This window comes from Chamaea fasciata, unplaced genomic scaffold, assembly GCF_029207755.1.
Source record: "Chamaea fasciata isolate MVZ Bird 193981 ecotype frontalis unplaced genomic scaffold, bChaFas1.0.hap1 SCAF_4, whole genome shotgun sequence".
Lineage (NCBI taxonomy): Eukaryota > Metazoa > Chordata > Aves > Passeriformes > Sylviidae > Chamaea > Chamaea fasciata.
Genome location: NW_027094089.1, coordinates 63,298,674 through 63,320,213, shown reverse-complemented (window position 1 = coordinate 63,320,213; position 21,540 = coordinate 63,298,674). Strand labels below are relative to the sequence as shown.

Here is a 21,540-nt window from a genome sequence, read left to right as displayed (position 1 = left end):
TGGGCATTTAACATGACTGAAAAGTTCTTGTGTTCCCAGTTCACTTTCAGATTTGTGGAAGAAAGATGTAACTGATCATTTTTCCTTTGTTTTGTGCTCTCACAGTAGGAAGTGAAACGCATCTACTTTTTGAGATATTGAGAAATTGAGATGTTTCAATTTTATTTCCAATGTAATGACTTAAAAATTCTAGGAGAAGGTAACCCTTCTGTTTTAAACCTTGTTCCTTCTACTTTGAGATGTACAAGTATAAGCCATGTATAATATTAAGATACTATTGATCTTGATTAGTTTTATGCATAATTTTTAAAAAAGTTTTTCTTCTGTGTTTTCTATTGGTACTCTTGTGCATCCAAGTGACCCTGGCAATGCTGTTGTACTGAGAAAAAAGGAAAAAATAGTACATTTTTTTCAGTGAAATATTTTTCTTAGAGTGTTGGGAGATAAAAAATCTTTAGCTGAGAGCTGTTACAGAGGTGGATAATGTATTGAAAAAAATAGAAAAATCCAAGATGTAAAAAGTTCCTCTTGGAGTAATGAGAGTATTTATCTTTGTTTCTTTCATGTCTCTGCACCAGAACCCTTTTCTCTCTGCTGTATGTTGGTTTCCCACTATAAATATACCTTCTAATTCCTGTGATCATACAAAGGAATTCCTATTTGTGTCTCTTACCTGCCCTGACACCTGTCCTCATGGAAAGTGTATGAAGGAAATAACTTGGATGCCCTTTTGTATTTAGACAGGGGCAGCTGATAGACACAAAAGATAATGAAATGGAAAATAGTTAACACATGGATGTATGTAATAAATCCTTAAAAAAAGCTATTTATAGTTAGGGTAGAAATGTATTTTGCTGGTTTATGTTTTGGTTTTCTTTCATCTAATTTTTTATCCTCTTAACATCTAATTGTACTTAGCCAGATGGATATTGTATCTGAACCAACTGCTTACATTTCTTTACAGGTTTGAAACAAAAATTACCTCACTTGAAGTTACAGGCGTGTCTCAAGAAAAGTGTACACCACGTCTCCTGTCCTCTCGAACGGCCTACTCAGATGAGAGTACCTCACTTTTAAGCATAATGTTTGAGACTAATCCTTTGGATGAGAAAGCAGATCAGAGGATTAGAATAGAATCACAACCACTGGAAATCGTATATGATGCAGTAAGTAAATATTTGAATAAGCTATACATTGTCAAAAATCCTACTTAATAGTAAATTTGCCATATTTTTTTTAACAGATGACAGTAAATAGCTTAGTGGATTTCTTCAGACCTCCAAAAGATGTACATTTAGAGCAATTGACATCAGCAACTCTTATGAAACTCGAAGAATTCCGTGAAAAAACATCAACAGGCAAGTGCTGCATGCTCTTCTGATGGCATGCTCAGACAAATTCTAGAATATAGGAGTGTTAAAAGTGTATCTTTCCCTATGGAGATGTGTGCATCCAAGTCATAGCTTTCTAACACGCCACCTAAATAAGTTGAATTATTCAATCTCATTGCAATGTGTTTATTCTAGGTATTGAATAATTTTATGTTTGTATCTTTTTAAACTTGAACTATTTCTTATTATTTGTAAAATAGGCTCCAAAGCCATAGATAGTCTTTCAGTATTTTTACTGCATACAGAGTTAAAGAGTTTGTTACATCTTCTGTTTTGTTCATCTGATATGTAAAAGGCCTTAGTTATTTAATACTCCTCAAATACTGATTCTGAGATATTAGTCATCTAAGTTAACCTCTAAATACTTTTCAGTGTTTCTTGTTTTTCAGGACATTATGCCATTGTATAGGTGTTTTCAGTTTTCTGACTTCCTTGATGAACATTGATTTTGATTTGGGTTGACTCAGTTGAAGTTGTATAAACTGTATTTATGTGCCTTCCAGCTGCTCAGTTTTATAGTCATTTTACTAGTTTTCATTTCATCCTGTTTATCTCTAGAGATCTTGTATTTTAAGACATGAATGCAAATGCTGAATACTGTGAAGACTACCTTTGAGATCTGTGGAATTAATTTGTTCCAGTAAAGATGTCTAAGGCTTTTTAAATCAGAGATATGTCCAGCACAGTGTCCTGTCTCTGTGGATGGGAGTGGATGCTGAGGAGAGATTCCATACATAAATTATTTTTTAAAGGAAAAAACTTAAACAATGGATGTTTTCTTAAACCTCTTTTAATTTTATAACCTATTAATAATTAAGGTGTAAATATAAAAAAATCTGAATGCTCAAGTGATAAAGATTTAAAGAAAACCCAAGCAAAATGTTTATTTAATTGATTGCTTTTATCAGGATAGTCTTGGGAGGAAAATCAAGCATCAATATTTTTATTCATTGGTTTATCTTTTGAGTGAACTATTTAATTAAGGACTAATATCATAATTTACCAGAATTATGTGGATTAGCTTGCTCTCCTTTTCTTTCAGAAAATTCTTGAGCAATATTGAGTATATGGATCCAATATTTCATTGTTCATTTCTGAGCTGAAATTTTAAATTTGCTTGGATATAATATGCTTGATTCTCTGCTCATTAGCACCAAATATAGTGGTGTTGATCATAATTTTTTTCAGTGAAAATATGAAATCATGCTCTGTGTTTATTACAGTTTAAGCATATTGTTACTGTAGAGGTATATCCAATACTGTTTGTGCTCTTACAGGAATGCTGAGTTGCCCAGAGTAAACTAAAACCTTGTTCCCCTCACAAATGAAAATTTTGATGGGAATGTCTAAAAATACACAGTACAGTACTTGTAAAATCTTATCTGAGTCTTAGAGAATTACCAGGGAAAAAATATTTTATCTGAACAATACTCTGTTGCAGGGGACAATGCTTATCTCAAAGGTAGAATAAGAAAAATGGGAACATATTAGTGTAATTAATATGGTCAGACCTGCAGTCCTCTAGAATAAGTTCTTAACACTTCTCTTTGAAGCAATAGAAGATAGCTGGAAAATATAGGAGAACTGTGAACTGCAAAGTTGAACGAACCTGCTACACTGGAATAGTTATGATTTTTATCACTATAAGACATTACAAAAGCTTGCTTTACTATAGGTCAATTTATGGATTCCACTGCATTTTCTTCCCAAATAAAACAAACAAGAAAATATTTGCTTGACCTACATCACTCAGATTCAACTAAGCAGTTCAAACTGAAAAATCTTACTCTTTTTATTATTCTGAATTGTTTTGTCTTGCAAATCCTGAAATGTAGTTTCCATCCAGTTCTTCGCTGACTAGCCTAGCTCTCCTGTGGCAGGACAGCTGGTGATAATGTAACAGTTTTAATCCACACCAGTGGATGTGTTGACTGTCATGTTGTCATCTTCATAATTGAATATCTCTACTGCTGTGATCATCAGCTTGTTGTAAATGGTAAATATTTCATGAGTTGTAGCTGCATCATAAGGCAGTTTCCAGAGCCCATTTGAAGCGCTACCATTCATTCCTCTTCAGCTGAGCAAAAAAGCAGATTTTGATCTCAAATCTTATGACTGTCTGATTTTCCCAACTAATTGCATGATTTTTAAACGTAATTTTTGTAATTATATATTTGTACATCTTTGGTATCCCAAGATGGAGATGTTTGTCAGCAGAGTTAGTGTAAACTTGTTTATCTCAGTATCAACAAACACTAGCAGTTTGACCAGTGTAGTTGGACACTCCCAATAAGAATTTCTAGAGCAATTAAATTTCTGAATCTCTGGAACATAGTGGGTTAACTCAGTAAATTTAAAGTTGCAGTTCACATTCCAGTTCTTCTCATTTCATCTCTGCTCAGTGGGAAACTTTTTTGAGTTTGCCTATGTCATGTTGTTGACTATACTTGTCAGTTAGCACTGTTTCCTATCATCATTTCTTCTACTTGATACTACTTTAAGGAGTGTCTATAATGAATGGCTTAGAAAAAATATGAAGAGCGTACCTTAGTTATCTAGCGTACAGAGTTTATTTAAAATAAATCGGACCTGATTTTCTTTCTATCCCTTTCTTTTAATCCTATAGGTTCTATATGAATGACTTTTGTTTGCTTATATTTAATAATTGTACTATTTTTTCAGGTTTGTTGTATATTATTGAAACCCAGAAAGTTCTTGACCTCAAAATAAACCTCATGGCTTCATACATTATTGTTCCACAAAAAGGATTCTATGATCATACATCAAATTTACTACTTCTGGATCTTGGTAGTTTTACAGTATGTATTTACCCAATGCAGTAATTTACTGAAAATAATATTTCAGCTTTTCCCTCATTTACAGTTTCTTAATTTGAGTTTTAGGGTAGTGATTAAGTAAAAGGACCTCTTGCAATTTATGTATTAGGTATTTATTTCAAAGTGCTTTCTAGTCAAGGCAGATGTTACTGAACTCTTTTCAGTGGATCTGGTCAATGCAAAAGAATTGCAAGAAAATACTCCTTCCGTGGTATGAAACTACTCTTGATACTTTGGACTGTTACATGGAAAATGTCTAATAATTTTTTACATTCTTTCACTATAAAAAATAGTGAACTTCTTTCTTACATGAATAAATGGCATTCCATTTTTTCATATTAATATTATTTACCCTTTAATCACTCAATTTACTTTAAAATGAGAAAAGTAAACATACTGGCAATTTTTAAGATAATTTGGATAAAATTAGAGGTATGTTTGAGATAATGATTTATCTTTTTCACTTTTCTCTTATATGATGTACATAAAATTATAATTTATCACTATAAAATAGAAATTGAATTTGAAATAAAATAGAAGATACTTTGTTCATAGTATTAGCAGTCTTCTTACTCACTGATGAACTTCTGTTCTTCAGGATAAATGTCTTACATGTTTACAGCCAATTTACTTTTATTTTACTTGTACTCTGGATAGGATTGATTCTGCCATTTACTATCTGTTTAGATTGCTGTCTGGTTTTTAGTAAAAATTTATTTCAAATCCTAAAATCTTGCTAAAGAGATTTAGTTTTCTATGTAATTTCCACTTAATTACTTTCTGAACATGTGCTTTCAGTTAGAATTACCGAATGGTTTGGCTTGGAAGAGACCTTTAAAGTTCATTGAGTTTAACCTCCCTGCAGTGAGCAGAGACGTCATTAACTAGGTCAGGTTCCTCAGCCACTTGTCCATCCTGACCTTGAATGTTCCCGGGGTGGGCATCCACCCCCTCTCTGGGAAACTCGTGCTGGTGTCTTGCCATGCTCATTGTTATAAAATTCCTTATATCTAGTCCCTATCTACTCTTAGTTTTAAAGCGTTATCCCTTGACTTGTCAGAACAGGTCCTCGTAGAGTCTTTTATCATCTTTCTCTTTGGCCCACTTTAAATACTGAAAGCTGCTGAAAAGTCTCCCCAGAGCCTTCTCTTCTTCAGGCTGAGGAACACCAACTCTCTCTGCCTTTTTCTTAGAGGAGATGTGTTCTGTCCCTCTGATCAACTTTCTGGCCCTTCTCTGGACCTGCTCCTACGGATTGTAGTACTCCAGGTGAGGAGCAGAGTTGAGAGGCAGAATCCCCTGCTGGCCACTCTGCTTTGGATGCAGCCCAGGTATGTTTGGCTTCCTGGGCTGCAAGTGCATGTTGCCAGGTATCGTCCAGCTTTTCATCGACTCCCAGGCCCTACTCCATAGAGCAACTCCCAATCCCATTGTCAGCAGCCTATATTGGTCACAGAACTACTGAATCACTTAGATTGGAAAATACCTTTAGGATCATTGCCATGGTTTAGTTGAGGTTAGGGTTGGATTGGACTTGATGATCCTGGAGGTCTCTTCCAACCTAATGATTCTGATTCTGAATGTGTTGCAGCTGAATTTGGCAGGGTTCAGAAATAAATTTCATGTGTCTGAGTTGTTTAATGCAGTAATATTTTATATAAAACAATTGTGAGTTATTATTCTGATTGCAGAGAGTTTGAGACTTTGTACTTTGGAGTATAAGCCACTTATTAAAGAAAATTATGTACAGAGTATATTGTATATTTTAATTCCCTTTTTGTTTGTTTCTTTGAGGAAGAAGTGGTGTTAATACTCTGGTTTTTGTTTTGGTGCAGGCTAGGAATTTCAGGTATTTGCTGTGCTGTGATAGTTGTAAGACTCTGTGACCTACAGTAAGGACTGAATAATTTGTTGTGATAGGAACAAGTATTTGTAGAATTAGTGCTTTGAATATTTTTGAAATTGATTTGTGCTTTTTTTTGGGCCTGTTTTAAGATGAGAAGCAAAAGTCGTTCTGATTTATCAGAAATCAAAGTTGGACAAACCTCAATCGAAGATATAATGTCAAGAGCCTATGACAGTTTTGATGTCCAACTCAGCAGTATGCAGTTACTGTACAGCAAACACGGTAAGTATTCATGAAAGTAATCTTTCTTTTTATGACTAAATATAATGTGATGGTTGTTGTGCCTCATATTTTTAGCTGAAGCAGTGATGAATCTTTTGGAATGTACTTCTTCAAACATAAGTGTTCTAAATTCAGTACTATGAGCATGTTACGAATTTCCAAAACATACCTTTAGAACTTCAATTCAAATTTTAGCAAATTTATAATAATTTTGTTGAATCCTTTTGTTGAATATGTCTCATTTGATTTGTTGCATAATAAATGTAAGACTGTAATTACTTTGTTTATGGTATTTTCCTTCAGTGCCTTTGCTTTTCTGCAGATTTAAAGCAGAATCCACAAGTAGTTGTAGGTTTGATCATTTTTTGAGGGCAAAGAAAGGATGAGAATCAAACTATTTCAAGAATCGGGGTCAATTTACTTCAATAAGGTATCAAAGGAAACTTTAGTATTTTGGGAACTAGCAACATAGTCAGTCATAATCAGAGAAGTCTTAAGCATTTAATTTTTAATTCTTTGCTTCCAGGGGAGAATCCAGAGCCTAAGCTTCCAGTACCATGCATATTAAGAATTGGGTCCTTAGAAGTCTACCCCGTGGATGGGGTAGCTGTGTAGATGAGAATAAGAGAAACTAGTAATTAGTCTTGTATGTCTGAAGTTCAGGTCATGTATAAATACATTTGTTGATAGAGCTGTAAAAGAGATTTTGGCACCTGAATTTTTAGCAATATATACTAATATCAGATACTTGAATTCTGTGATGTGTGCTGAGAAGGAATCTCTTAAAATATTTAAAGTAGGTGTTCTCTGCCCTTCTAGATGAGAACTGGCGAGAAGCTCGGAAGCTGAAAAATTCATCGCAGTGTATCTTGCAGCCCTTGGATGTGAAACTGGAATTTAGCAGGGCTATGGTTGTTACAGATGCAAGAATGCCCAGGTATGTGTTTTTCCCAAGTTTGAAATTTTACGGTAAATTACTTTTTTTGAGGGGAAAAATAGGAAAAAGTAAGGATCTAGTCATACCTGTGCACTTTTGCATTGGCGATATGTAAATCTTGGAAGTAAAATGCATTTTTCTAGAAAAATAGAAAATAAACTAAAAAAAGTTTTCAGATATGGAAAAGGCAATGGAGTGTTATAGTAGTATGTTTAACATATTCAAAGATTTTTGTTAAAGATATTACTGCCTCTTCTAATTCAGTCTTCCTTATAGCTGCATTTCATTTCTCATTGAAAATACCAAGGAGCTAAAAATCTGAACTAAAACTCACTTCTATAAATACCAAAAAATATTTTGAAAATTGATGTGCTGTCATACTCCCTCTCTTTTGATTTGGGTTATTGCTCTATTTACCAGCTATGAATCACTTCTCCAAGAAACAGCTCTTACTGCCTTGAGTTTGCACTTAGGGTTGTTTAGCAAAATCTTGTTGGTTAGGGAAATTTTATCAATCAGAAGAAAATAATTAGTACTGGTAATAATGATCAGTGATTGCATGGTGTAATGCTGCCACCTTCTGGAAACCTGGGTGGCCAGGTCCTGAGTTTTGATGCTTATAAGACATCTTGATGTTTTTCCTCCTGACTTTTTCTCTGTTGGTGAAGAAGGTCAGATAAGGAGAATGCAATTCACAGGAATCTTTTTATATTAGAAAGTGAGATTACATTTCTATGGTCATATAATGGAATGACATAAATTTAATGTAGGTTTGTAATTCACATCTCTCAAAAATTACACAGGTAAAACGTGGATTAAGGAGCATCTTCTCTTAATGAGTATACTTGTTGCAGTATTGCAATACTATCTGTCTAACTGTCGTGGCCACCAGGTGTGCTTTGACAATTAATGTGTCCAAACTGATTCTGGAAAATTCCTGCCTAATTTTTCTCTAGATCACATTGGGCACAAATGGTAAAGGTTAATTGTAGCTTTTGTGTCAGCAAGAATCCCCTGTAAATTTTAGTATAGTTGAATAGGGTATTATGCTCACATCAGTTACATATATATAAAAATGTATTTTTAGTGCAAATGTATCTATTCCTTTATATTTCAGTTTTTATAAGTATACTGTCATATCAACTCAGTTTTGTATTTTTCCAGAGTTTTAAAAATAAATTCTTGGAACTGTATGCATAGAACAGCATAGTTCTGTTGAGATAAATGAGTGGAAAGATGTTAATTTCACAGCAAAACCTGGTATCAGAATTGTTGATTAAAGTAGCAGATTTTTACAAATGAGTTTCTTAGTTTGGATGGCCCCTGTTTTACATTCAATCATCTGAAAAGCAGACGTTTGGGTGTCTCTATTTTTTGATTCTTTGATTGTATCTTTCAGTGACCATTGAACTAATTTGAATTCCTTGTGATTCTGTTGTTCCAAACAGTATTGAATTTACTAGGCTTTGTCCTGACTTTGTTTAGAAAGGCACATATCTATATTGCTGCCTTGAGGAGAATACTAATGTATGTAATTTTGTTAATGACTACTGTATCAAAGGACTTTCACTGTTCATCCATGTTTTCATCCGCTCATATTTCCTAATCCTTTAAATGGACTTTCATTCTGATTGGATATGAATGTCTGCATTTCTTTCATTTCTGGTAATAGGATGCTTCTTATGGTTTCTGTTACTTCACATTTGGAAGCACTAATACGATTCTGTAGTTATATAGCCTGTGTAAGGTTTTATATTTTTTTAATATTTGTTTTACCTTTTATATGGTTCCTCCATTTTCTGGAGGAGGTAGGTGTCTGAGAGTCTGTTATATATATTATTGAAGGTGTATGAAGTATTAGGATAGCAATGTTAAGAGCATCCTATATAATAGCATTAATTATAAACGCAATAAAAATTCCAATGTGAAGGAATATACCTATTTGCAGCTTTGATGGTGTCATTCTTTTAACATTTCTTTCTCTTTAAACACAACCAGATTGAACCTAAAGGAAGTTCCTGCACAGATTTCCTCATCTATTGAAGCACGTAGCTTCTCTGTGCCTCAGTCTCTACAAATAGGTTGCAATTGATTCTCCATACAGAGGTTTTCCAAACCTTAAAAGCCTTTGTTTAAAGAGCAATGTTGAGAGCCCAGATTATTTTCAGTTTTCTGCTTTATATCAGCCGAGTGCCTTCCTTCTAACTGTATGGGCTGTCTGTTGTACAAACACTCATCAAACATGTCTTAACAATGTACACAGTTTTCTAGAGAGGTTTAAGTGCAATAAAAGTGAGAATTGCTATTGCTTCTCCAAAAACTGAGGAGCACAGTAGAGAGAGATTCCTTCAAACCCTGTAGTTACACATCTACCTTAACCCTCTCTGTAATAATAAAAGAATAATGAGAAAAGGGAAAAAAAAGGGAGAGTCTAAATCTCTCTCTGATAGAACTGGAGTTAAGAATAGGAATTGCAGTTGAGAATTAATCCTGTAATTTTAAGGATGTGAAGAAATTTGTAAAAGCAATTTATGAAGTCTGTAGGCATTGCCATGGTGAGATTTTCCTTTATACTGATGTTTAGGTAAAGTGAAGGAAACTAGTTACTGTCGTAGTTTAACATGTACAACAAAAAAAATTTGTGCTTTCTCAGGTGTCAGAAGCTATTTTTCAGATACTCCCATGGTGTCAATGATAGCTGAGATGGATTGAAAATATGGAACTTTTAGTTCTCACATCTTCTTCAGTCTTATATTTTATGTCATTTTGAAGACTAACGTGCGAGTTAAGCACATTAAAAGTGGAAGGAAGTAGCTTGTCTTGTTCCTTACGCACATTAAGCACCTTGTGCTGCCTGTTACCTGTTGAATAGACCTCTTTGTTCTAGATAGAAGTTGTAATTAAAGCACAGTAGGTTCTTTGAGTAAATTTTGTTCTTACCTCTATTATACTCAGTTGTATGAGAAACTTAATTGTGTTTTGAGTCTTTAAAAACTCAGTGTGTATGTTTGACAGGATTCTACTTAATTTTTTTGACCAAATCCTATTAAAATACATTTAAAGTATGTTTTACTGTTTTCATTTTTAAAAATGGTTGATTTATTCTTTTATACTCTGTATTGCTATATGTTTATTCCTTTGTTAAAGATCTAGACTACTGCTATAGTCTGCTTAACTATACATGAGTTCTAGGAGGTATTTTGTATTCTTTTTTTTTGTGTTTTGAGCCCTAAACTTTCATGTGCAAAAAAAGCCCTCCCCCTTCTCTTCCGTAAAAGGCTGTGCAAAAGTTCAGTTATGTGATTTATTGTAAGCAACTAAATTAAATGCATTAACAAGAAGGAGCAATTTCTGATTATAAGGAAAATATGCCTTAGGTAACCTAACCAGGAATGGTTATTAGTACTATTTGTAGTCCTGATCCACACGACTTTGTAGCAAATGGAAGTATAAGTTATGTTACTAAGTGGGTATTTGCTAATCAATAACTTTCCTGTGTGCAACAGAAGGGTTGCATATTTTATATATGTGTGTGTGTGTGTATATGTATATATATGAATGTGCATATGTATATATACACACACTAGGTGTAATGGTTAGATGGAGAATTTTCTGACCAGGAAGACTTCTGTGTTTTTCAGAAGAAAAATAATGTGAAGTTTGATTGAAATAATTTTAAGATTGCTTGTTTTAACTGTGGGACTTTTGCCTTTGGTTCTTTAAAAAACAGGTTCAAACTGTCAGGACAGTTGCCTTTACTTTCTATCCAAGTATCAGACCAGAAGGTGACAAGTATCTTGGAGCTAGTTGATAGCATTCCTAAGCCAGAAAGTGCACCTGCTACCAGTTCTCCTCCAAAAATGACTGAGGTAAGGTTTTTAAAAGAGATTTTATTAAAAAATGATCAGAAAAACACCTTCTTGATATTAACATTCCAGTTTTGAAAGGAGCACAAGAAAATGATGAACAAGCATTGACTTAGTGCCTCTTGACAAAGTTAGCTCGTTCTCTAAAGCTGTAGAAAATTTTCTTGCTATGTAGTTAGTTTATTGTGAACTTTAGCCAAAAATTATGAAGTAGATGTCCAGTGTTTGGATTTAAAATAGAACCCCTCAGAGATTTACTACTATGGGAATTAATTTTTAGTTCATAATAGTCTTGACTAACAAACATACTCAGTTTTGTTGAGGGTTAGTTTAATTGTACCTTCAAATTTATGTATGTATTGTGGTGCTGCAGAATTTGGGTTCAGCTGTTTTGTGTACTGAAGAAAACATTAAAATGCTGGAGTTTTTGAAGTTCAAGTATTACTTGATGTTAGATGAGAGTTTCAAAAGCCAAACAAAAACTACTCACTATTTGTTTTATAAACAATGCATTGCCTGCCAAAAATAGCAGGTTTTTTTCAGCTGACCTCAGTGCTTTTCCCATTTCAAGTCCATTACACAGTGTGGCTCAGGTGTGGAAATTTTTCCTTGTGCTTGTAACAGTTAGGAGTTTGGAGAGAGGTTCTTTTTCTTTCACCACTCCCTTTCCTTGGTGAAAATGGTTTGGGTCACTGTTTTATACCTTCTTCAGAACAGAAGTTTGTCCCTTTCTTATTATTCCTGAAAAATATATTTCACCTGTTGAGCTGATCTTAACAAAATTAGGAAATACTCACAGTTGGTAATTTTTTACATGACTAGTCTCTGTGATCTGGCTATGTTTTATATATGTGTAAAGCAGTCCTAACATTAGAATATATGTGAAATCTTAAAAGTCAGAGACAAAATTTGGCTCTCCATTTTTATTTCATTTGTAAATACTTCTAACAATCTGTTATTTAGTAACTCATGCACTTGGTTCTAGAGGACTAGTGGTCATCTTTGTGTTTGGGGTTTTTTTAGATTATTTGATAATTATCTTTCCATTTTGTACTAAGTATTCTGCACTATTCTGGAAAGCTGTTGCTGCAGTTTGGTATTTTCTGTGGGTTATATTAGCATAATATTTACTAACAGTAAATGCAAAAATTAGACATGTATACCTATTGAAAATATATAGAGGGTGAAGACTGTTTTTCTCCATGTGCTTCTTGACATCTCTTTAGTGGTGCTATTAAAATTCTAGCTGATTCTGACTTCTTTCACTCTTCATATACTAATAATATGCTCAGCCAAAAGCTGCCTTAGCCTCTGTGGTTTTGTGCAACTAATCACAGACTAATTTTTTTGAGGGTAGATGTTGGGACTTTACTTTTACATAAATAGAATCTGCATTTATAAGATGATTCTCCTGTGCTTTATGACACTGACTATACTTAGATAGATATAGAATTCAGTGATTACGTATGAAGTATTTTAAGTAATCTTGAAATAGTTAGTTATACTTGTACATTAGTTATGATACACACTAGATGAGGTGAGGAAAGACTGCGGACCACGTATAAATATATTTGTGTTATATGAAAATCCATATCAAAACTTTCACTTAAACCTGTCTGCTCAAGATTCCATTTACTTCAGAACTTGACAGACTTTAATTGCTGATCTTAAATTAATAATTTGGGTGTTTTTTTTGCTTTGATGGTGGCAGGTATACTCCCATGCTTCCATTCTTACAGCTGTAATTCATCTGAATATTGTTAGCATCACATAATTTCTGAACTGAAAACGATGTGAAATCCTTTTTCAGAAGACTGTTTACTTCTTTACTTTCTGAGTTAGTGGTGGAAGTGTTATTGAGCTTTGAAAATAGGAGACATTTTGGAACAGATCCTTCTACATTTTTGTGCTCAGCATTTTAGTCCAAGATGACACTTCAGTGTGTAAGGCTAGTTTTCATGATTTGATACCATGAGGTCAAATTTCACAGTTTTTTCTCCTTGTTTTCTTAGAATGTGGAAGTGTTACAGATGAGACACTTCCACAGTTACAAGACTCTTAAATACTTTGTCTATTTATTACTTGTAGACATGAATATATTCAGTAAAGTCAGATTACGTAGGCTGGAGACCAAGAGAGATGTGGAAATGTTGAGAGTAAGATGAAAAATGTAGCCTTGGAAACAATGTTCAAGATGAGTGTTTCTTGTTGCCATGATGTATAGATTTGATACTGTGATTTTGTGAATAATTGTCTGAGCCTGAGCATTGAAAGGTACAGTAACAGGGAGAGGATGAAGTGTGGTGGTGCAGGGAAAGAACTGCTGTCAACCGTGCAGTCCAGAGCCAAAGACACTCAAGAAGAAAGGGCACACAGTACCCAGTTCTTCTCTTTGATACTGTGTGCAAGGCACATGTATAATACATCTGCGTGTGGAATTTGCAGGTGAGAGTTTCTTACAAGCTCAGATTGCTGAGATTGTTTGCTCAGACTTGATGATAAATAAATAATTTGAATACCTTTACTAAGAGTATTTAATTCTATTGTATATGAAACCACATGCAGTGGAGGATTCCTGTTCTAGAGTGCACTCTAGTGGCATTTCACATATTTTCGGTTACAATGGGTTGTGCATTACTGCATTTCACAATTGAAGACTCAGAATCATAGATTATCCTGACTTGGAAAGGACCCACAAGGATCATCAAAGTCTAACTCCTGACTCTGCACAGGACAATCCCTAAGAGTCACGCCGTGGACCTGAGAGCACTGTCTGAATGCTTCTTGAATTCTCTCAGGCTAGTGCTGTGACCACTTCCCTGGGGAGCCTGTTCCAGTGCTCAACCACTTTCTTGGGAAAGGACCTTTTCCTAGAGTAAACCTCCCTGACACCCCTTTGTGCTGTTCCCTCGAGTCCTGTCACTGGTTACCAGAGAGAACAGATCAGTGTCTGCCCCTCGGCTTCCTCTTGTGAGGCCTCCTCTCAGTACTTAACTAGTTGGTTTTTTCCCTAACATCTGAAGCAGTGCAATTCAATAAGATGAAGTCCCAGGTCCCGCACTTGGGTCACAACAACCCCAGCAGTGCTACAGGCTGAGGACAGAGTGGCTGGAAAACTGTCCAGCAGATAAGGAAGTGGGGGCACTGGTTAACAGGCAGCTGAACATGAGCCAGTGTGTGCCTGTCTCCTAACCCCCTCCAGTGCCCAAGTGGCCAAGAAGGCCAAGGGCATCCTGTCCTGTATCAGCAACAGTGTGACCAGTAGGAGCACAGTGATTGTCACAGGAGGCAGTGATTGTCCTCCTGTCCTTGGCCCTGGTGGGGCTGCACCTCGAAGCTTGTGCTCAGTTTTGGGCTCCTCACTCAAGAAGACTGAGGTGTTGGTCTTTTCTTCCATGGAAAATGTGCCAGGAGTAAACGGCCTCAGACTGCTCCAGAGGAGATTTAGATGGGATATTAGGAAATTTTTTTCGCCAGAATGATTGTCAAACATTGGACCAGGCTGCCCAGTGGATGAGTCACTATCCCTGCAGCTATTTAAAAGACTTGTAGATGTGGCATTTAAGTTCACCACTAAACCATGTCTCTGGCAGTGCTAGGTTTACAGTTGGACTTGGTGATCTGAAGGGTCGTTTCTAACCTAAATGTTTCTATGATTCTATGAAATACAAAGCAGTCCTGTCTGCTCTAATGTTTTGTGTATCTCTTTCTTCTTTTTTCTGCACCCAGCACTTGTGTAAAGAACCGTTGATCTTTATTGTTATCTGAAGTTGCTGTATTGTAGCCCTTTGAGGGACTAGGTTTTGTCTTCTATGATTTTTCATATAACATGCCATTTCTGACCATCTTTTGGTCTGCAAAGTTGAATGCTTGAACCTCTTCACTGTGTTTCCTAGTGTGTTCTCTCTAGTTAGATGCAAGTGCAATAGCTGCTGCTTCTACCTATTTTAGGCCTCATTTCTGCCCATGCTTATAATTTTAGTAATGTAGGTGTTTAACTTTATTGATTTGCACTTAATCTAAGTTTCCCTAAGTTGTAAAATTTGGATGCAGCATATATGCATGCAATAGCATGACCAATAAATACAAGAAAAATATTATGGTATCTCCTATTTCAGACTGTAGTGTCCCCTGTGCTTGCAGCACCACATTTATCTCAAGGCGTGTATCCTGTTTTGGATCTTCATTCATTTGCTGAGTCAGGTAATATAATCTATTTTAAAGTCTTGCTTAAGAAGTTGGTCAAGTTGAGAAGTCTTTGAGTTTGTTGAATTAATTTATTATTCTTGCCGTAAGCAAGGATATGGGGCTTTGTTTCAAGTTCTTGAGTAGTGTTATGTTCTGTTTAGCTTATAGTTGATCCTGTACAAACTACTGGAGTTTTTTCTCAAAGGGACAAAATTCTGTGTGCTTGTTTTTGTCCTTCCCTTTCTGGGGGTATTGCAGGAAATTTTTTTTTGTATGGTGGGTTTATTTTTGTCAGGGCATATATTATTGCAAATCTTTATTCAGGGAATCTGAAGTAGTATGAAATTTTTAGCTGTAGCATGTACTTAGTTCTCTGATGATGGTTTTAATTATTTTCTTATGGTGAAGGATTTCTCTCCTATTTAGGTGGATTTATTTAAATTATGAGGTAGTGAAATGATGACCGTTAGAAACTGCTGTGTTTTTATAAACAAACACTTTGACTTCTACCGGAAGGATTGGCTGTGGGAGAAGCAGTTGTGTTCAATACTGCCTTGCTGTTCGAAACAGCTTAGCTAGATCATAACATTTCATCTAGTAGTTACATTAGAAAAATAATCAAGTATATCAGTGTTATTTCAGTGTAAGTCATGTTTATGATACTTCTTCTGATTCTGGAGAAACAGAGAACCAGACTACTACTCCTTTCTCAAGTTAATGATTTGTATGGTTAGCAAACACTATCAGAACTATCAGCAAAGTTATTATGTCTACTTAATAGCTTTAAATTCAGCATGTATGGCAGTATGTGTAAAAATATGTATTTCTGCATCTTCATCTGTTTTTATATGAGTTCCTTTAAGTGTCCAGAGGTAGAGTGGAAATGTCTTTCAGTTCTTAAAAGTTAAGCTGAAGTGAGAATGCATGATGGCAACAAGTAATTTGAGAAAGTAATAGCTAGATTTAGATTTGAATCAGGTCTGATTTTTAATCTGTACTATACATACAGCTATACAGTCCTTTTAAGTGATTTATGTTAATTATCTGTGTTCACCCTCCAAAAACTCAGGGCTGCTTTTAAGCATTACAAAATACTTTATATAATTTGTTGAGGTTTTTTTAGAAGGGTATTTCTTCCACAGTTACCTTATACTTCAGTGTTTTTGGTTTTTAGGTGAAGGAGAAGGCCTTCACAAGATAGTGCAATCTATTTATCTTGGTTATATTTCTGCACTAATGTACACTAGATTAAAAGCTTGATAGTTCTTAGGAGTCTCTCTGAAATGGGAGATCTACAGCAGGGAGAAATCCCAAGTAGTGTGCCTGATTTTGAAGCCAAGGCTCTTGTACTGTCAGCAGCAGTCTGACCAGCAAACGAGTTAAGCTATTAAGTCATGCCAAAGGCAAGACAAAGCATCATTTGTGCTGTCTGTTGCAAAGCCAAAAGTAAGAGAATGCTGACGGAAGGAATTAGCTAATGAGATGTGAAGTTCATGATGACATGATGGAGGCAGCTGTAGGTGTGGTGTAAAGTTGTGGAGGCAGGAGTTGAGATGGTTATGAAAACCAGATCTTATTGGTTGTTAGTTGTCAGCTAGACAACTGGTATGTTTAGCTTTTCTAGATGCAGATGTAAAAACTCTTGATCATATTACTGTAAAATATTGGCTGTGGAAACTGCATATGTAATGTTATTGTGCATTAATCCGTAGAATCCGAAGAAGAATTTTATGATGCGCTAAGCAGTCCTGTGGAAGATGTGCCATTTTTTGAAGTCCCATCTGATTCCCTCAAGCAAGCTGTCAGTACAAGGCGAAAAACCCTACACAAACAGGAATCTTTGAAAAATATGACAGATTTCCAGCTAAAGTTTGAAGTAGCTGAGGTAAAATTACTTTTTAAAATTTCCCTGAAGCACAGCAGGACTGTAATTTTTAACATGTTTGTTGTGTTTATAAATGCATGTCTGCAGACATATTAATTTCCCATTTTTCCCTGAAACTATAATGCAGAGTTTTTTCCAGGTCATAGTTGTGTTTCTGTATCCTTGTCATTACCAGAATGCTTTGATTTATCCTCTTGGTTTCCCAGCTCACTTCGTCACTGAATTTTCTTTACCTATGTCTCAGAAATTTACATTACATTACGTATTACATATTTGTTTTAGCTAAATACGTGCTTGTGGCATCTTTTTTTCCAGATACTGCTCTGGTCAATGGGAAAAATTCATAAATGTTTTATGTTGTAACAAGCACCATACTGTTCTGTTCTGCTCTGGTTTTTCCCAGATGCTGTTGTCCACACATGTAAATCTGTAGCATCTTCATTATGAAGAGTTTCCTGTGTTGCTGTTTCAGGTTCACAGGGGGGAAAACAGTATTTTATCCAAATGCAAGAACACTTGCTAACTGTATCAGTTCTAGTAAGAGAGGTGACCTCTTAACACTATTGTTAACTTTGTTGTTAGACCATCATGGCTATGACACCGTTATTCCTGCAACTCCGTGTATTATACTTCACGTTTATGTTAAATCATACATATTCAGTTAACTTCACAAATTTTGTTTTATGGTAGGGATTAGAGAATCACCACACCACAGCTAGCTTGTAGTGTACTACACCTTTGCTACAAATAGAACTGAAATGTACTGTTCGTGTGATGACAAGACCTTTTTTAGAGCTGCTAGTCTAAAAGGAGGATGCTGTGTTTTACATTATTTTCTACTGACAACTAACTTACAGTCTTAAAGAAAAAATTAAATTTGTAATCTATTAGAAATCACCTCTGTTGTCCTCATAGTTTAAAATTACTTACTGAGTTTTGGGTTGATTTTCCTTATTTGTAGACAGCATTACATGGAAAGGAAGAATACATGTATTTGTTTGGTTGTCAAAGTCAGATACAACAGCTCAGCTACATATTTATTTAACAACAATATTGTCATGCATTGATGACAATATAGTAGATCCTCTTGCCAGACATTCATCTTAGGAATCTAACTCTTAGCAGGAGAATTCAGAGAAATTCCGTTGAAAGTAATAAACATTTTGTGCTGACTGAAAGTCTAGCTTTGACTGTATTGGACATTGCTAAGTGCTGTACAGATTTTTTTTAAAGTAATTTATTTTGTGTAATTGTTACTTTGGTATTACCTACATGCATGTTCAAAGTTTTTTTACAATAGCATAAACCAGTTTATAAATTGCTTGTTGAATTGTTTATTTTTTTCCAAGCCATTTGCTGTATAAACTAAAATTATCAATACACAAATAGGCATTAACCAATAAAATGTAAGTAAATATATTATATCCTGTATAAAAACTAAGTGTTTTTTATAGTTCCTATAATCCCTTATTGGTTTAGTGTGCGTGTTTTGGTTCTTTTTTCAGGTCTTAATTAAATTATGCCGTCTTACTGGTGATACTGAGATGCCTGTGCTCCAGCTTGATATTTTGGGCTTAGGCACTGAACTTAAATTAAGAACATTTGACATGACTGGGAATGCTTTCCTTCGTGAAGTTGGTCTTCTGTGCCCAGAGTATATTGGTAAGTATTTATAATCTGGTCAAGGAATTATTCACAAATGACACTGTAACTTTGTCTTCAAAAACTCTGTAGGGCTTTTGTCAAATAAGGAAGATTTGCTTCGTAAGTTAAATGCAGGGCTGTGGACAAGTAAATCAGGAGCTCATGCTTTTATTAGTGCTTCCGTAAATAAGTTCTGATGCTGATGATTGTAGAGAGATGTTTAACTATTTTACGTCTGCAAAAGAGGTTTTGTGATTAAACAGTAATGAACAGCTAGTAGCCTAGTTGGCAGTTGATAGATTAAGAAAGTTTTAATTTTTTTTCTTTTAAAAAAAGTAAATTTCTATATTCTCTTTTTTCTTTTTTTTAGATGATAATGACAAGCCAGTTTACATAATTACTACATTGGATAATGTAGAAGATGATCTTCTCACTCTGGAGTATATAAAGGTTAGGAAAGACTAGAGTTTTCTTTTGAATTTTAAACCTGTTATAAGCATCACATTAATATGCAGCAGATATTGAAGGTTTTTTCCTTACTTACTGATATTTTTAACATCTTGAATGTCACGTGCAATGTCTTTCTGCTCATTCAACAGAATAACTTTTGCATCTTAAGTTGTAGTGGTTTTGAAAATAAGTTTTCTTTAATGGAATTTACAAACTTCTGATTTGTTTGTTTTATGTGAACTTTTGGTGAAATAGACTGATATTAAAGGACCAGAATTGAAAACTGTCTGTCAGAATGTTCTACAGAAAATAAAGGTATGATATAATTTTTTAACACAATTTTCTCAGTTTGATAGGGGAGGCATACTGGATAAACAAAAAATTTTCTTTCAGGTGAACTTTTCTTCTCTAGATATTCATTTGCATACTGAAGCTCTGCTGAATGCTATGAACTATCTGAATAATCTTCTTCCTAAACAAGGAACTAAAGTTGTGGAAGAACCAGTCCATGAAAAAACAGAGGAGAAGAAGGATGTTCTTAAAAAATTAAGTAAGTTTCTTTATTAATAATTTTTTCCTCTTTTCAGTCCTCTGTCTTCACTTAGGTAAGGAATAAAACAATTTTTTTTCCTACTTTTGTAAACCAGTCAATGATGTTTGATATGAGAACTTCTGCTTAGAATTTTATGTATTTATAGGGCTGTATCCTTAGCCGTGTGCCATTTTCTGGCATATCGGTCAAGGCATACCTTTGCTACGTATTGGAGGCACTAAGTCAATGTAAATAGAAAACACATAAATTGTTGTCAGGTTTTTATAGTTTTTTTTCCTGGTATGAATTAAGGCATTTGATGGCCTTATGGGTATTACTTTATTCTTGAGGAGCATTAATCTATTGCTTGCCATGCTGTTCAAAGGGATACCAAAATAGTATGTCTTCATTGAGGAATGGTAACTTCTGTTATTTTTTATTTCCCATAGCATCAAAAAAATCCAAGTGTGAAGATGTTATTGACCTCATTATCTGTGCGGATTTATCATGTTTGCGTATTTTTATCAGAGAGAAAAACCACAGAATAGCTGAAATTCACATTGAAGGTAGTAACAAAACTAATCACAAAAGCACAAAACTTTGTAACTGTACTAGTTATCAATTTTGAATGTCTTGTTTTCGAGGTTTGGATAGCCAAGTGATCATGAAGAAGGCAGCAACTGATGTGACTGCAAAATTGAAGAACATCATTATTGTGGATTCTGATGAGACAGCATTGTATAAAAAGGTAGGCCAATGCAGATATAGTTGATTTTTTTTTGAATGGATGCTAAATTAAACTTGTTTCTTAGACTCTACTTTCTATTATGACTTTTTCAGTCATGTTTAATTGTATTTGTTGGGAGTAGCATTGTCTCTATGACAGATTGGTTTTGCTCCCACAACCAGTAATTATTAGACTGACATTAATTTGTGCAACTGTGATATTCAGCTGCTCATTGTGCCTCTTACCCTGTTGACTTTAGTGAAGAGAATTATTCAAGCAGACATGTCAACTGAATATTTTCAGCTATTTCAATGGATTTTTAAAATTCGATTTTTTTTCATATATTGTTGAGCTGCTTGAAGTAAAAATGTCTTAGTGGTGTGAGGTACTACATTATATTTTGAAGTTAAGTTTCTCCAGTATGTAAGTTTTTACAGTAGAGATACAATTTTTTTTTTCTTAAGGCTCTTTACATCACAGGAAAAGAAGTCTTCAACTTCAGAATGGTATCATATGTGAATGCTACAGATGGCGTTGCATATACAAATATGGATGTTGTTGACAATCGTATTTACCTAACTGTTGGGTGTATTCAAGTAGTTTTTGTCAACAAGTTTGTTTCATCTATTTTGGTAAGTTAAATTTTCCAGATACTGTTTCTTAGCATCCAGGTGAAATTGTCAGAGCAAGAAAGGGATGAGTGTTCCATACTGGGGTGGTGTCTTATTGTGTAAGAGCTCTTATTGTAAAAACTTTACTGGGATTGATTATTGGGCTGTTTATTTTTCTTCTACGTATGTTTGTTACTGTGGAGCAGATGAGTAAGCAAAAGGGTTTTCTATTGTTAATAGTAGTGTTTTTCTTAGATGATTTGTGACAGCTGTTAAATATACATACCATTCATTATTTATAACACTGAAATACAAGTAAGAAACCATGAAAATTAATGCCCTTT

The 21,540-nt window shown here is 34.6% G+C and overlaps 1 protein-coding gene across 1 annotated transcript in view; it reads left to right on the top strand.

Moving 5' to 3' along the window:
* The window catches only part of VPS13A (vacuolar protein sorting 13 homolog A), a 101,639-nt gene that overhangs the window by 22,085 nt on the left and 58,014 nt on the right, over positions 1 to 21,540 (top strand). Inside the window, exons 18-32 of the mRNA XM_066181792.1 lie at positions 965 to 1,166; positions 1,244 to 1,358; positions 4,074 to 4,210; positions 6,224 to 6,356; positions 7,176 to 7,293; positions 11,024 to 11,162; positions 15,278 to 15,362; positions 17,060 to 17,232; positions 18,738 to 18,894; positions 19,247 to 19,326; positions 19,582 to 19,641; positions 19,720 to 19,876; positions 20,308 to 20,424; positions 20,503 to 20,606; positions 21,050 to 21,217. Of these exons, the coding sequence (XP_066037889.1) occupies positions 965 to 1,166; positions 1,244 to 1,358; positions 4,074 to 4,210; positions 6,224 to 6,356; positions 7,176 to 7,293; positions 11,024 to 11,162; positions 15,278 to 15,362; positions 17,060 to 17,232; positions 18,738 to 18,894; positions 19,247 to 19,326; positions 19,582 to 19,641; positions 19,720 to 19,876; positions 20,308 to 20,424; positions 20,503 to 20,606; positions 21,050 to 21,217 (1,945 nt within the window). The remainder of the gene's footprint in view (positions 1 to 964; positions 1,167 to 1,243; positions 1,359 to 4,073; positions 4,211 to 6,223; positions 6,357 to 7,175; positions 7,294 to 11,023; positions 11,163 to 15,277; positions 15,363 to 17,059; positions 17,233 to 18,737; positions 18,895 to 19,246; positions 19,327 to 19,581; positions 19,642 to 19,719; positions 19,877 to 20,307; positions 20,425 to 20,502; positions 20,607 to 21,049; positions 21,218 to 21,540) is intronic.